General features: G+C 45.9%; 1 protein-coding gene across 1 annotated transcript in view; it reads left to right on the top strand.

Annotated features, from left to right (window-relative positions):
• The window catches only part of TUSC3 (tumor suppressor candidate 3), a 58,375-nt gene extending 41,646 nt beyond the window's left edge, over positions 1 to 16,729 (top strand). Inside the window, exons 8-11 of the mRNA XM_044681136.1 lie at positions 2,943 to 3,006; positions 3,712 to 3,786; positions 5,672 to 5,762; positions 16,279 to 16,729. Of these exons, the coding sequence (XP_044537071.1) occupies positions 2,943 to 3,006; positions 3,712 to 3,786; positions 5,672 to 5,762; positions 16,279 to 16,294 (246 nt within the window). The 3' untranslated portion in view covers positions 16,295 to 16,729. The remainder of the gene's footprint in view (positions 1 to 2,942; positions 3,007 to 3,711; positions 3,787 to 5,671; positions 5,763 to 16,278) is intronic.
• Positions 16,730 to 17,073: the final 344 nt, after the last annotated feature.

Raw genomic sequence — 17,073 nt, 5'->3', positions numbered from 1 at the left:
TGTGTAGATTGTGGGACTTGACAAACAAAACAGTGCATCACCTTTAATTCAGTTTTTCACATCTGAGTCTAGAGTATGTTTCATATGTAACCAAAAAAATAATATTGCTGTGATTCTCTTCCCCTTGCCATCTTCTCATCAATACCATTTGCCTGCCCAGTACTCTGTGTGGTTCCTCTAAAAATTGTTATTCTGATTATTTTTCACTGTTGCTGATGTCTTTTCTAACCAGACCTGTATGTTTGATCTGAGAAGGGGGCTCCCTGGGAGGACGTTTGCCCTCAGCAGAGATGGGTGCTTTCTTGCTCTGGCATTGAACATCTTAGGGAGGAGCTTGGGACCTTCAGGGGGACCTCACCTAGACATGAGGTCTCGTAACCAGCGTGGGTCAGAAACAGCATTTGAACCTAGGTTGTCCCCACTCTAAGGCCAGCTCTCTATCCACTATAGCATAGTCTCTTATTTTTACATTACTTATAAATGCCAGTACAGTAAGAAAAAGTATACTTTGTTATCTAAAGACATTTTATACAGGAAAAAAGATCTCAGTGATCTGTGTGTGTATGTGTTTCCAACAGAAGGCCAATTGCTAAAGTTAATTTAGAAGCTAAATAATGGTGACTCCATTAAACAGCTGCCTTCAGCTTTGAGGAAAATGTTACAAACTGTTGCCTGTTTATTAAGTCCCATTACTTTCTCTTTTTTCTACCATTTAAAAATCCTTGAACATTCTGAAGAGTGGGAGTTAGAAGTAGAAAAGAGCCGTTCACTGCCATGAACATTGCATCAGGACCTACCGTGTACAGGGCTCTGTACAAGCTGCTCAGTTTATTAAAATAGAAGTGGAAACTAGACCTTGCCCCCAAAGAGCTGACATTCCTATGGGAAGTACAACATGCAAATGGAGAGGATTAACCAATGCAGGGCCGGGTGGGGTGGAGAAGGATGCCTTGAGGAGGATGAGATTGCGGGGAGCCAGAGGATCAGGGAGGAGGGGGGCCCTGAGCTGTGGCTTAAAGGAAGGTAGGGACTCCAGACAATGCCAGGAACCTAGGGTAGACATTGATTTGGGCCAGGCTGTAGCTAGCATCTGAGTGTGAGTTATGGTGTTGTTGAGTAGCAAGTAGCTAATTTCTTTCTCGCTGGCCCAGATCTTCAGGCGGATCTGTGCCCTTTCCCAGTTCCTTTCCTCTGTAGAGTCCACTCTCAGATCTGCCCTTGATGGAGAATGGTTTTTCTGTCAAACAGGCTGTGAAAAGACATGGGGGACAAGGGCCTCAGCAGACCTTGCTTCTGGATCCCTCTCAGCCTTCCTTTACCAAAATCCTCAGAATGAGTGCGGACCCAGTTTTCTAAAATAGGAAGGAATCTCTAATTCTTTTTTTCATCTATCTCCTCTAGGGAGGAGAAAGCCAGCCCTTAAAATTGCCAGGGAGAGAGAGAGAATGGGGCAAGGCTGAGATGATGAGGAGTCACCATTGTGCTCTCAGCCACACACAAGGCTGCAAGCAGGTGCCATCTGCTCTGCTCATGGGGCCCCACATCTCCTGGCCACTCGTTCCACTTTCCTTTGTTTCTGTTTCTCTAGTGGTGACAATGGCAATGACTTTTTCCTTGGCGTTCCCCTTTTCTTCTCAGGCCCCTGTATGCTCTTTCTGCTCTGCAGGTGTTCCTACTCCCCCTTGTCTGTTCCCTTGCTGCCCCCCTCCCTTAGGAATGGGAGGGGCTGCTTTTTCTGGCCCAGGGGCTTGAGTGGGGGGAGGTGTCTGTTCCCCAGCTGTCTTTGTGGCCTTGTATATACACTTGAAGTAACTGGAAATCTGAAAAGGAAGAGTAGCCTTCCTACACAGAGAACATGTGAAAGGTTTCAGCCAAGCCCAGCTGCTGAGAAAAAGAATCCCCAAAGATGGAGAAGAGGCCTTAATGAGATATGGTACAACCCAGTGGGAAAAGCACTTACTGACTAAAGAATCAGGAGACCCCAGCTTAGGTTATCTCTGCCACCTACTGTAATCTTGGGGATTTGGGCAAGGCATCTTCTTCTCTGGGCCTTAGCTTCCTTCTTTGTGAAAGGAGGGAGTTAAACTAGAAGGTCTGGGAGTCATGGGCCATCCCACAAAGTCAGAGAAGCCCTAGTGAGCTCCTCTCACCTGGCCTGGACTGCACCACCCAAAGCTTTAGAGCCTGGGTTGGGGAGAGGCATGCTGAAGCCAGCCTTAGCTCTTGGGCTATACTAGGCCAGAAGATGACTGAGTATGTGCATCTCTGTTTCTGGGTTGGGCTGTACCTAAAAAAGCAGAAGTACAGGTCTGACTCAGTGGGCATCCTTGGTCCTGGATCTAGTCTAGCCTCAAGTCCAGAGAAGATTCTTCTTTTTTTTAATTTGAAAATTTTTATTTAATTAATTTAGAATATTTTTTCCATGGTTACATGATTCATGTTCTTTCCCTCCCCTCCTCCCACCCTTCTCCCATATCCAATGAGAAATTCTACTGGGTTTTACATGTGGAAAAGACTCTTCTTTGAAGGGATAAAGGGCCTGGCTCCTGGCAGGGCTCCCCTAGAACTGTGGCCCAGCAGCAGCATCTCCAGCTAGGCCCAGCACCTACATCCAAGATACAGGAAGAGTGGAGCCTAGCCTTGATCCAGAGTCCCAGCCATTAGATCCCTCACTCAACTGATGGTTAAAACAGTACCAGTTAGGTAGATGAACCCCAGAATCAGTTGGCTATGTTACTGACCTGTGCACTAACTAACCCTAAGTTTGCCCTGAATCTTTCCCCCTGAATTCTCATAGATTGATGACCCCACCCAGAAGTGCCAGCAGCAGCCACCTCCAGCAGTGTGGTGTTAGTAGCATATATGTGATTGCGGGGCTGGCCCCATATACTTTTTGGCTTTTCCCCCTACCCTAACCCATTCATCTTCTCTTTGTCTTGCAGAGTTACATCCATGGGAGCAGCCAGGCTCAGTTCGTGGCTGAATCACACATCATCCTACTGCTGAGTATCCTTTAAGCCAGTGATTCCTAAAGTAGGTGCTACCACCCCCTGGTGGGTGCTGCAGTGACCCGGGGAGGGGGGTGGGCCTGTGATGGCCACAGGTGCATTTATCTTTCCTATTAATTGCTATTAAAATTTTAAAAAATTTTATTTCCAGGGGGCAAAGTAATATTTTTTCTGGAAAGGGGGCGGTAGGCCAAAAAAAGTTTGGGAACCACTGCTTTAAGCCACAGATGGGGGAAGCAGGACAAACCAAGACAAGGAGCATCCCCAGGGGGACTACAGGGCCTCCAGTCAAGCTCAGAACCAGGAACCCTAAGCTTAAATCCTGAGTCTATGCCTTGCATCTGGGCTGACCAAGGGCAAGGCCTCTCACCCCAGTGTCCTCATTGGGAAGCAGGGGATCATGGGCATATGACTTACTCCACTTATTTCCTGATTAATTGGCAATCCTCTGCTTAGGTTTGTTCTAGGCATGCTATTTCTCTCTCTGTCTCTGTCTCTGTCTCGCTCTCTGTCTCCTTTCCTCCTTCCCTCCTCTCCAATCTTCTGCTGACCTCATTGTGAATAGGTATGTGCATGTACATGTGCAATTTAAACATTCCATTCCCTCCTGGGTCTGTGGCTGGCAAGGAGAATCAGTGTCATGCATATCTTGCAGCTTTTCCCTGGTCTCTGCTCTTTTGCTGTTTCCTTGACAACTGTCTAGATGCTGCCATCACCATGGGGATGGTTCTCCTCAACGAAGCTGCCACCTCCAAAGGGGATGTGAGCAAGAGAAGAAGTAAGTAATCTTCTCTAAAACTGCCTGGTGCCTAGAAACCTGGGCAGGGGCTGGGGAGAGAGGTTTGTTCCTTCTTAAAGGAAACTGGAGAGAATAGTCAGGAGCTGACAGACCTGGGATGGAGTTGGCAAGTGAATCTGGGCTCTCACTTCCCTGACACCCCCAAGTTTTCTCATCTGCAGAATGGCTGATAAAAGTCTAATGCATGGCCAGAGAGAGACTGGGTCAGGTATTATACACCCAGAACTCCTGAACCACTCTTGACTGAGTGCTTGCCCTAAGCAGTATTATATGTTAGCTGGAGTTATGTGGGAAATTGAATATATACCCTGCCCAATGCTCGCATGAAGCTGACATCACCATGTGGATGTGGGGAAATAGAAACAGGAAACCTATCATTGTCTGGATTGGTAATGAGTCATTAACAAAATGGCAGTCAAGAGTTGTAACTTAAATGCAGATCACTGGGCAGTGCAGTAAATCCTCTGGGGAAGGATAAATTAAGAAGCATTCTTTAGTGCTTCCTATAGGCACTCTGCATGCACTGTGAGGCACAAAGAACAACACAGGCCCTGTTCCCAAGCTGGGGGAAAGCCTGTGCCAACAACCATGTACACAAAGATACAGACAGTGGTAAAGGGAGTTCATCCTGAGAACTGGGACAACATTTCAGGCAAGAGAAACAGCCAAAGAAGAGGCCCAGGGTTGGGAGAGGGAGGGTAGCATGCATGGGATGGCCAGGAGGCCCATGTTCCTGGCCAAAGAGTGGGAGAGAGGGAAGGACTTTCTAACTGTGGCTGTAGGCTCTTCCCCCATTCTCAGAGCCTCACAGAGAGCTGAAGCGCTAATGGGAGTCTAAAAAATAAATCCCTGAAAAGTGACTGCTCATTCATGAGTCATTAATATGACCCTACTTATTTTCAATTTAGACTCTTAAGTAGGACAAACACATGTCAGGAAATAAAAGAAATGAGTATCTGGTCCAGTCTCGGGTCCTATCCAGAACTGGCCTTCTCTCTCCAGCACAGCTGGCAGGCAAAACTTTCAGTTGCTGGTAGTGGTTTATCCCTTTCTCAAATGTCTCTAGGCAGCCTTTGCTTGACCTGGAATGGGACCCTCTCTACTGTATCCCTGACCTGGAAGACAACTGTCTTTGTAGCTTCTCAAATCTTCCCTTTTCTCACACTGACCTCACCCTTTACTATTCAGCTGGGCCTTGGGGTGACTGGCTTCCCTCTCAGTCCTGAGCAAGGAGGCCTAGTTGGCTCAACCCTACTGGTCAGAGAAAGGAAAAATGGGCACCATGGACAGGTTTTCCCTTAGTAGAATAGAACCTGCATGAAACAGCCCAATTTCTTTGTATTTCTAATGCCAAACACTTTTTTGGCATACAGTAGACGGTCAATAAGTGTTTTTGTTTATATCAATGGTCATACGTGTGTTTGCCCTCATGCTTACTCAATTGTACAGAAAGCACAGGTTCAAACTTCTTCTATAATTCACTATCATTGAGGAGGGAGAGTTTGGCTTAAAGATTGGACTTGCCAAGAATCTAAAATTGTATTCTTCTGTAAGTTTATGGCACAAGAGTTCACCCTTTTGAGGTTGCGTAGCTTGTGGACATACCTGTTCTTTTTTGCACTTGGTCACATCTGGACATAGAAAACAGGTCAGACTCTCAGCACTTCTGGCACAGCTCATGGCAGAGAGTAATGGAAAGGGGGAGCTGGCATGGCTTCTAGCCATTGGGTTTTCTTTTGCAGGTGCCTCTCATCCCAGGAGGCAGCCAGCCAATGGTTACCTGTCATGTCGAAAAGGGCCTATTGTGGAGATTGGACAGTTGGTCAGCAGTGCCTGTGCTCATACACTTTCTCTCTCTTTGCAGTCATCTGCCTGGTGGGCCTGGGCCTGGTGGTATTCTTCTTCAGCTTTCTGCTGTCCATCTTCCGCTCCAAGTACCATGGATACCCCTACAGGTAAGCCCTGTACACACAGGTGTGCACCACCTGCCCTCCTTCCTCTCGTGCCAGGGCCACAGCTTTGCTTGGAAACACAGGCACCTACATCAAGACATTCAAGTCTGCTTGCTCCGATGCCATTCAGCAAGAGCATGTGCTGGGTATTCTGGGCAGTGCAGGTCTTCCCCCCATCCTACCTCCACCTCCACACCCCAGCCTGCAGAGTGAGCACCCACTGGAGAAGATGCACATACGCACACTCGCATGCACACACACATACATACATACATGTCCCTGAGTAGGCTCAGAGCTGTCTGGGAGCATGGCTAGCCATCATAGGAACTACTCAGAACTTTTATATAGCCAGAGAATCTGTGATTTCTTTGTGATGTTCCAGGCACCTCACTCCAATGAGGGGTGCAGTTCCTTTTGTTTATCATCAATACAAACTGTGCCTGTGTGCCAGAATTTTAGGGACCAGCCTCTCCAGGCTGAGCTCAGTTGGTGTTGAGAAAGTGAGTGAGGGAGAGGTAGTGAGGCAGACACAGAGGGAGAGGGAGATATAGAGATAGAGATAAATAGAAGCCCAAATGGACAGACAGATGAACATCCATTAAGTGCTTACTAGGTGCAGGGAATGCCAAGAAAAGCAATGAAGACACTCCTTGCCCTGAAGGACCTCTATTATAATGGGGAAAGACAGAGCCCTCCCAAAGTGGGGCTGGAAATAGGCCAAGGCTACAACAGCTTGTGTAGTGTGGCCAGACAAGTCAAGAAATGGCTTGGAGACTTGGTTCTAGGCCAGATAGGGTCAAAGCCTTTTAGAGTCCAGGGACATGGGCAGAGTACAGGTCATTAGTAGTGGAGGTGACAGTCCCAAGAGATAAAGGGTGGCCTATAATGAACCAAAAAAAATGGAGAAATGTGGGCAAGTCACAGGGTCTCTTGAATTGTGGAGAGAAGACCACCTTGACTATTTGAACTGTCCCAGGCCTCAAAAAACAAAACAAACAAAAAAAAAAAACCCTTTAAACATCCCTGACAAGATCTTGTGCATCTCTGCTTGAAAAGCTCTAGGGTTGGACAGCTTACTTGGACTAGCTCCATGTGAGACGTGTGTGTGTGTGTGTGTGTGTGTGTATGTGTGTGTGTGTGTGTGTGTGTGTGTGTGTGTGTGTGTGTGTGTGTNTGTGTGTGTGTGTGTGTGTGTGTGTGTGTGTGTGTGTGTGTGTGTGTGTGTGTGTGTGTGACAGGGCCACCAAAAACCACGGATGACAACCCCCCCCCCAAACTCTCCATCTGCTGTCTATGTCTTCTTAAAAGAGACTTGAAGGGTTCCCAGTCATTGAACTTGGCCTCTATGATCACTCACTTCTTCCTCCTTTCTGGGAAGTGTTTCTTTTGGTTTCTCCCCTGACCCTCAGCTGACTCCCATTGTAGAATCTTCAGCCCTAGAAGCCCATCTCTGCTGTCAGTAGTTGTCTTCAAGTTTGTTCTCCCCAAATTGAGGGCACTTAGCAGACCATACCTGTTCAGTCTCATGGTCACATATTAGAAGACAGAGGGGCAACTTCCACAAGGTTCTCATCTAGGCTAGAACCTGCCTCCACCCCCATGTTCCTTCCTCCAGTTAAGGGAGCAGGAAATGATCATTAAAGCATGTCAAGAAATTAACAACTGCACAGCTTTGGAAAGAGAGAGGCAGAGACAGAAAAGAGGACAAGGGACGTGGGGGAGAGAGGCAGAAGGAGAGAGTCACTTGAGAAGAGATACAAAAACAGGGCAGAGCCCAGCCAAGGAGAGAGGGGGAGACGGGTAGAAAAGGAAGGAGGGGAAGAGAGATACTCACTGTAAGACGGATATAGACAGAGGGGAGGACAGCTTGAGCCCATGCAGGGTTTCTTGAATCCCCATCACTTATATGCTCTCTCACCATCCTATCCAAGCACTCCTCCTGATAGTAGTTTGACCTTCTCTTTGGGCCTTCTTGGGTCTTACCCCATGTACTGTGCATCTGGGATTAATACCCCAAAGCTGTCCTGCTCCATGCAGGAAGGCCTCCTTAACTGTGGCTGATCCAGGCCCCCTCCAACAAAGCCCATCCTTCAGAGCCAGATTCTTGCCTTCACTTCCACCCCAGAAAGTCTCCAGGATCACTACTCCTATAGTTGGGCATCCTGTTCTCTTCTTCTTGAGTCTCCATCTTCTCTAGGCTTCTTGCCCAAACTAGGGACTTTTGTATTCCTGTTTCTCTAAGTGAATTTTGTCTCTGATGAATTTCTGAAGATTTTCCTAAGGTTCTTCCTTCATCTAGCTCAAACAAGCATTTCTGAAGGTCATCATTTCTGTGTATGTGAGACCATACTATGCTCTGGGGGGCAGCCCTCAAAGAGAGAGCGTGTGTTCTCCTGAGTGGAGCCAACTATGTACCAAGTGTACAGATGCTTACTTTGGGCCACAGCAGCCCACTGACCAAAGAAAACAGTATTGAGTACATAGCAGGAAACAGGAAGGCCTTTCAGGAGACATCTTCACTTTTGGGGAGAGGATAGATCAGGAGAGGCCTGAGGTAGATAATGAGCAGCAACACCCAACAGGAACTCACAGGGAGCCAGAACAGTCATGTGCAGAAAGAAACCATTTGTTCCCCCTGCCCCTCCCAGAGAGCATATTAGCAGGAGTTGTGTCAACGAAGCCCTGAAAAATCAGCTTTAAATGTTGGACAGAATCTTTTATCCTGTAAAATCTTTGTCACTAGGAAGCCACTCTGACTTGTTGAGTTGGGGAGCAGTGTGATGTGGCCTGTGCTTTCAGAATGCCACATTCTAAGGACCATGTGGAGGGCAGATTAGAGACTAGAGAGGCTGGAAGCAGAGAAGCTAAGGAGGAAGCTGCGTTTATGTAAAATCCTTAGACCTAAGACTATGCTTCTGTGGGAGAGAGAACTTGGCTAGAAGCAGGACATGACAGACAGAATCAGCCAGTCTGCCCCATGAAGGGCAAGTGAGGGCCAAGAGTCCAGGCTGACTCTAAAGGTTATAAGCTTGGTGTGAGAGGAAGGATGGTGTTGCTCAAGACAGGAACCTGGAAATGGACATCACTGTGCTCTGTGTCACCCAGCTAAGGGACTAGTGGCACGACCTGGGCACTTAGATGACATGGGATTAGTTTTACTTCTAGGCCTAATCATTTCCAGGGTTAACAAGAAATCACATGGAAAATGAGATTTTAATGACTTTTTAAAACCCCATCTGTTGGGACACATAGCCACTTCCCTATGCTTTGGCCCAGGTACAACTGAGGCCTCTGCTTCCAGGCATCTCTAAGAGAAACCAACTTAAAGAAGGAACCAAGGAAGTTTGAAGTGAAGCCTGCAGCCCTTCCCTCCCATGAGATAGGAGTGTGTTCTTTAAGAACATCAGAGCTAATAGGAGAGGAGGAGGGGAAAAACCCCAACAGCCTGAGTTTGGCCACAGCTTTTGGGTGTTTGCTCTCTCCACCCATGAAAGTACAAGGCCATTCAGATGCTAGATAGGAGCAAAGGGGCCTCAGGACTCTACCCTCAGGATCAGGCACTGTGTCTTCCTAGGACAGGTTGTTTGAAGCATGCCTCTTTGATGTCTATAATGGAAACAGTCTGGGCCCATCTCTTTTTCTGGACTAACCCCAGGGCAGAGGAATTTATTAAGTGGGAACTCGTCTCTGGCAAATCGTAAACATTGTGCCATTCTCATAGGCCTTTTTTCTTGAGACTCAGAGGGACACCTACTTTTCTGGTGCCAGGGTTTTGAAGCCTAGGATGACAAAAGGGAGCGACAGATGACATGGGCTTGAGTTCTAGCTCCATCATTTCCTAATGCCGTGCCCCTGTCACTCATCAGGGCTCCATTTTCCCACTCCAGCACTTAGCACTCTCCCAAAGGCTTTCTGGACATCCATGTCATATCTGGGTGTTTCATCCATTAAGTATGCTCATTTCTATTGTGGGTATCATCATCTTAGAATCAGTGAGGAGCATTTCTTGGCTGTGCCTTATGCCTCCTCCCTATTTGCACAGATACCTAGGCTAGCTGCTCCTCTTGCTTCTGTCCCCTTCTCACCACTCACACAAACCCTAACCCAGTTCTGGCCCTTATTGCCCTTTGCCAGTACTGGTACAGAATCCTTCATGCTTTTGATCCATCTTCCTCATGGCTGGCTGCCAAAATCCTCTGAAGTCTGATTGTCCCTCAGCTGCTCTGGAAGTGGCCATGACTCCCTGTTGCATCAGATATAAAATGCAAAAAGCTCCCCCAGCCTTGAGTGCCCTGGCCAGTGCATCTCTCGCCCCCCGCCCCCCCATTCCTGTGCTGTTGGACGTGCTCTCCATGCTCATTACGTTGGCCCTTGGTTCACTGGATGCCATCCATCTCCTGCCTTGGTGCTTTGGGGCTTGTGGTCCCCGTGCCTTTCCCCGCACCTCTTGGCATCCCTGTTCTCCAGAGCATATGCAGCTCAGCTACTTTGCCACTGCCACTCAGCCCCACCTGTGTCCTTCTTGGGGTACAGACCCCTCCCTGCCTGTGGTTGGCTCCTTGATCAAAGGCAGCTCCTTTCATTTGTGTCTTTGTTTCCCCAGCGCCTAGCCCAGTGACTGACCCCCTCGGTGAGTAGCGCCTCATCACATTTATTATTTAATTCAGTCTGCCAAAAGGATTATCTGAGGGCCCTCCAACTCAAAGCTTTGAGGCTTTATAATCTGGTGGGCTTCTATCAATAGAATATTGGCAAAATGGATTGTTTTGTTATTATTTATTTGATCAGAGCAAATCTCTCGTGGCCTCCCATGTCCCAGAAGATAACACTCAGCCTTCCCAGGGTGGAACTTGAGGGATCTCTGCAACTCCCTGCCCCTCCCAGAGACCCTTGACTCTGTGGTACTGGATGATAGAACAGCAAGAAGCCCATCATGAGTGGTATGGGGTGTACAGACCTCCCAGAGATGCCTCTGTCCTCCAGGAGTGCACAGATATCAGGAGGAATAGAAGAAATTGGGATGGGATTGGCTTCTGCCTCTAATTATCCTGAAGGAAAATACATTCAAGGGAAAGGACTAAGTTGGTTTGGGGGCCGGAGAACTGAGGAGACTGGAAGCCCTCCAGACCAGGGAGACTGAGAAGATCCCATGAATGTGTCCAGAGTATATTGCAGCTCAGAGGCCTCCTTCATTTCATAGTAATACAAAGATATTCTGCTTCAGATCATGACAGGCAAGGCACAGTGAAAGGCCTCAGAGTGTATAGTTTGGCCTGGCCTGGCTTCGGTTCTCTTTTCACCCATCCTGCTGGTAATTAAAGTAGCGGGCTGTCTGCATCTGGGGTGGGGACACCCTGTGGTCTAGTCCCACTGCCAGGGCATGAATAAGAGTGGTACATGGAGAACTGGGTAAAAACAGCAAGAGATGAATCCTCCTTTCTGCTTGGAAACAACAAATGGACAGAAATGCTTCAGCCTAATGAGAAATCTCTGACTTTTGGGGAGGCCATAGGCCTGGACTTTAGCTGCCATGATATCTATCAGGATCAGCCCACAGCCATGTCACATGCAAATGCACTGTTCCCATTCCAAGGCCCAGACCTGACACTTTCTTTTAATAGAAGCGAGTGTTTTATGGTTGGGGTTCACATGAGGGGCCAGAAAAGTTTATTTGGGCAATTCTGTCAGTCTTATTTGACCAAGTTGCCATGATGGCTGGGCTTGGACAGATCCAGTTTGGGTGGTCAACCATTTTGCTCACATTTCTTTTTCTTAATAACAGTACCATTCGCAGGAGGGAAAGGTATGTGCAGTGGTGTGTTAATGTTTCTCCTTTTTTCCTGAACGTTATGAATCTCCTGGAATCTTAGATGAAAGGCTCTTTAGGGCTGAGCCACGGGGTGAGGGTAGTGATGAGGAGGCAAGGGGTTCAAGAGTAGAGAGCAGAGGGTCAAGGTTGGAAGAAAGGAAAGGGACATGAGACCAGGCTGCTGCTCTAGGTCATTGTTGAGGATCAGTCTGTGTGGAGTCAACTGAGGATGGTGGCTAGGGCTAGGACCAAAGGCAGAGGAAATGAGAGGAGTTGACTCATAAAGCACGATTAGGATGGAGTGAAGGAATTGGTCATAGGATTTGAGGAAACTGAGGGCCTAGATAGTCAAGATATTTGAACAGCCATTAGCTTGGATGATGAAGCTCCTTTCTCCAAATCAGGTCAGCTGTTGGGATGTACTGAGAGAGTAGATACCTTGGGAGAGCAGCAGAAGTGACCTGAGGTCCAGTAGATAAGAGATCTAGATCTAGGGCCCTGCAACCCTCTCAAAAGGTTGGAGCTTTGAAGGAGGAGAAGAGGGATGGTGGCAGCAGACCAAGAAGACATCAAACACTGAGAGTCTACCTACTCTCTTGGGTGCTGGGCCTGACCAGATAACTGATAGAAATGGGAACCTCAGCTTTACTATTATAGTATTATCATATGGGATTATCACAGTCACCTCACTGGGCTCTTCCCATCCAACATGGATATAGCTTCCATATAATTTTCCCTGAGATGCCCTGTCAACTCCTCTGCTCCAGAAAGCTCCTATGGTTTCCTGTTACCTTGGAAGTGAAATGCCATGAAATGCGTAGGGGTTCTGGTCCCCAAGTCTGACTTTAGCCTCCCCTTCCAGCTTTGTTTCCCAGTGTTCTCCTTCACACACACTTCACTCTTAGCTGGTCTCTGAATTAACACTGGTCTCCTTTGTGTGGAAATTAAAAAGGCTGGTGACCACCTCATCCCTGCTGCTCTGAATCTCTGTTTTTTTTCCTGAGGTTCAGCTTAGGGACCACCTCCCACCACCCCCAGGAGGGCCAGCATCTTTGCCCCTTGTTAATGCCATATCTTTCCTGGAATTACCTTGTTTTTATCTGTGACCAGGTTGTTTCCCATGCCCTCAGGAGCATGGGACCTGCAAAGACAGTTTATTTTGGGCCTTTATTTCCCCAACCAAGCTCGCAGTGCTGCCATGGAGTACCTGATTAATTAAGCAAGCCTTGGTTACTCAGTTGAATTGAGTTGAGGGGAAGGACTAGACATTTCTAAAATATAGATTTAGGCTGGACATACAGAAACCTTTCTGACTAGAAAGCCCTCCAAAGGCACAGTGGGCTGCCCCAATGGCCTGACTTCTCTCCTCCTGGAGACCTTCTAACAGGAGGGAGAGTTACAAAGGGATCAGTGAGGATTAATGTCAGGAGAGAATTCCTCACCATGACAGCTGGTTGTCAACTCTTGTTGGGTGAGACCTTTTCACTCTCAGATCCTGTGGGATGGATGGTGGTACTGATCAGAGGTATTGAACCATAAAAACCAAAGGAGTGGGATAAGTATCTAGGAGGACTTTCAAAATAAATCCTATTTTTTACCTGTCCTTTTACTGGGCTTGTGTGCCATGCCACTCAGGCATGTCATCCTTGAAATTAGGGGATATTAGAAGTATAACTCTGGGAGACCCTTTAGTTAACTCTTTCATTTTATCAAAATGATTAGACAGGGAAATGTGAGACAAATACATTGTATGCCTAAATAAACAGAAGAGAGTGATAGTGTTTTCAATATAACAGATTTCCATTGGATTATTAATGTTCATAAAATGTGACCAGCACATGGGTGTGCTCTTAGAGAGACAGAATTGTATCTAACAGTTCTGACTTATTGTCCTGCTAGTGAGAGAACAAGACAGAGGAATGGTAGAAAAGGGGAATGAAGTCTCCAAGACCTGTGTGTTGATTTGATTGGGCATCCAGAGATAACAAAAATTGCCTCCTCTAGATGTATTGGGTCATCTCAGAAGACTCCCCAGCAAAGTGAGAATGCAATGAATGGAGATGTAATCCTAGTGTCTGAAGAACTCGATGAGCCATCCAAATTTAAAAAAAAATTTAATCATGACTGCTTTGGTGTAAAGGTGAAAGTAAAGGAAGAATGATCAAAAATAAGTTGGGAAACATGTTTCTGGAGTCCGGAAGGAGACAGATCCCTGTGTTTTGTAGGTGACTCAGAATCTTCCCACCTGCACTTCATGAACGCTGTCTTTGAAGGAAAAAGTCAGAAGGCTTGGGACTTGGCATGCCCTATATCCTACCATGGAAACTGGTGCTCATGAAATGGGACTTAAAGGAAGCAGCTTATGGCTGATGTGGGATTCATCAAGGGAAACAAATTACCAGAAAGAATCTTCAACCTAGGCTTTTTCAACAAGTGATAGGTGACCAGAAAACGAGCCAAGGTTGGGAAATGCTGGTGGCAAAAGTGTCCTAGGGAAACTACACTATTTACTACAGTGTCCATCTTCCTGCAAAGGAAACCAGAAAAGCATAAACTGTCTGCTGTCTAGGGAAACCTAGGCAGAGACCCCTGAGTCTCTTTATTTCCTTTAAATCTTAGCTCAGACATAGTGCCACCTCTGCAATGCAGCCTTTCCTGTGTATTGTGGGTATATCTTGAACTTGGTTAGGTGTGCCCACATTGTCTCCCCACTGGACAGTAAACCCTCTGAGGGCAGGGGGAGCTTTAAATTTGTTTGTATCCCTAGCACTTAGCACAGAAGTTGATGATTAGCAAATTCTGTGTGGTAAATAAATTCATAAAACACTTGACTGTTTTGCTATAGTGGAGAGAGAAGCCAACCAAGAGCAAGGTTGCTTGCAAATAAACTTGAGTGAAATAGAACAGAAGGGAATTCTGAGATAGAGCAGCCTTCTTATGAACTAGCACTGAGTGAAACCAACGGGACCCGTAGAATCTGCAGGGGAGATGATAGCAAAGGTGAAAAGTCCCCGAAACACCCAGGGTCTCCACTGTTCAAGACCCCACATTTGTGGAGGACCACAGGTGCCTCCTGCTTCTCTGGGTGGAAGAGTCCATGCTCCAACTTCCCTATGAAAAGTGCTTGCACATTTAAGATCAGCTACTTTGCCGTTCTTGACTACCAGGCAGGTTTAATCTTTAGAGGAAGACAAATCCAGAAATGATTGTGATATAAAGACAACAGAGGTTTTGGTGGAACCAGATATACTTTCTAGCAATGTGGTCCTGGGCAAGTTACTGACCTCTCTCAGCCCGTTTCCTTGTCTATAAAATGGATGCTAACGCCGGCTGCACCTTGTTGTTAAGATAAAATGAGATAATATTTGTAAAGCATTTTGCAAGCATAGGAATGCTATGGTTATTATATTATTGCCATCATTGCTGTCCTAAGGGCATTTACCAGCACAGTTGGCAAGGAGACTGCAAACAGGCAAAAGATAGATGATATCTGCAACACGGTTTTTATAAAGGCAGTGGAGATGCTTCCTTCAAACTCCATGTCAGAGACTCAGGGTGTTTCTAATGGGTTAGAAGTGGCATGGAGGTAAAATGATGTGTTAGTTTCATTTTTTTAATAATTAGCTTCTGAACACTTAATTTTTGAATCTTTGAAAACAGAGTGCTCATAAACTTATTTATGAAAATCAATAACAGGTTGTTTCTCCTTTGTCACGGTTTTCTTCTTTTGGATTTATCTGGTTTTAATGGTTTTGCAGAAAGCTAAAAACTCCAAACAGGAAAATGAGTAAACCTCATGAATTTATTTTTAGTAGTTCACAAATTCAGAAAAATAAGATTATTATATGTATTCAAGCTTTATGGGGGAAATTGAAAATTTGCAAATGTTATCTTTTCTTTTGACTCCTGCCAATACCAATGCTGACTCAATGTCCGTGTCACAGTGCGGCCACTACTAGAGCAGGCCTTCAGTCAGTGTTTTGAGTTTGTGATGTTCTGTGTCTGTATCTGCAGGGAGACATGGATCTATGGGTGACTCCAGACCAGAAGGTGCCCCAAGCTATGGATGTCTAGCCCCTAGTTGCCACTGGTCGCCATGGGTCTTTAGCCTTAGGTAGCACATGAGACTTGAGCTGTCACAAAAGAAATAGCTATATCCTAGCTGTAGTTCACTGCTCTGCCCATACAGGTGGATTGATAATAGTTCAATCCTCTGGTGACCATCTTTAATATATTGAACCCATAAAACCCTTTTTTAACCCTTACAATCCTATAGAGTAAGATTTTGTAGCCCTGAAAAAGCATGCACATTCCTAAAGAGTCCCATTCATTGGGCCCTTCCCCAATGTGAGGGCCTCTTCAGTACGGCTAGACTTTCTCATTCCCTAGCTCTCTCCCAAAGGAACCTGAGCAGCATCTTGCTCCTGACCACCCACCTTCCTCCTCGCCATGTTTATACTCTTATCAGACTTAGCAAAAGGATTTTACCACTAAGGATTGAACACCCCAGCTTTAAAGTTACTTTTAGACATCATTTATTTTCTATAATTGCCTTCCATTATGTCCTAAGAACCTTTATAATTAGTTATGTTTTGACATTTTTTTGAAAATGTTTAATATGGAGTAAGTTTGAAAGGCATTATTTATTCTGAGTTTAGGGATAAGGCTATCATTATTTGCAGCATTTAATATTTTTTCTCTCTTTTCCAGCTTTTTAATTAAATGAAATCCAGCAGGATTTGTCCAAGATGAATGTTTACCAAGAAGATAAATTCTTCCTGATCCTGATACCAACATTATGTTCTTTAGAATTCCTGTGGTTCCACCATTAAATGTGATGTTAGACTCATCTTGTATGTAATTAATTGTGCATTGTGCTAGTGAAAAAAATAGACCATTTAATTTTCGGAAAGATGATGAAGGTAAACACCACCTCTATAAAGACCATATCAGACAGCTGGGTATTATTTATTTCCTGTTTGTGATACAAGGTTGGAATAAAATTAACAGTATTATTGAATTATTTAGTAATTAGTCAAAGAAACCCAAATGTAATCGATGTAAGTGTTCTTGCCAATGTTCCAGGCACAAGCTGTATGCATGAAATATGCCCTATATGTATGAATTAGACTTGTGGCTGTGATAAAGTGAATGAGCTCTTGCAAGCAGTGTTTTCTTTTGGGGAGAACTAAGTTTGGTGTGGGGGCCTGGGTGGTCAATGATGCTCCCAAATGGAATACTTTGTTGAAGCTACCACTCTGACTCATACTCCAACACTCACCAGGAGACTGAGCTGAACCTAAAACACAGACTTCCACAGCTTCAGGACCAGTCTGGACCGAGCTACCCACCCTGGGTGTACCCTCTAGAGATATTTATTGGCACCTACTGCAGACCTGTCAAATGTGCAAGGCACTTAAATCTGGGAGAGAGAGCTAAGGGTTAGAATTCTGGAGACCAGAGGTCCAAGGTAGATGTTTAAAAGAAAGCTCTTCATAAGCACAT

The sequence above is a fragment of the Gracilinanus agilis genome, chromosome 6, assembly GCF_016433145.1.
Source record: "Gracilinanus agilis isolate LMUSP501 chromosome 6, AgileGrace, whole genome shotgun sequence".
Classification (NCBI taxonomy): domain Eukaryota; kingdom Metazoa; phylum Chordata; class Mammalia; order Didelphimorphia; family Didelphidae; genus Gracilinanus; species Gracilinanus agilis.
The sequence above is the reverse complement of the archived record's forward strand: the minus strand, read 5'-3'. Positions and strand labels throughout refer to the sequence as shown.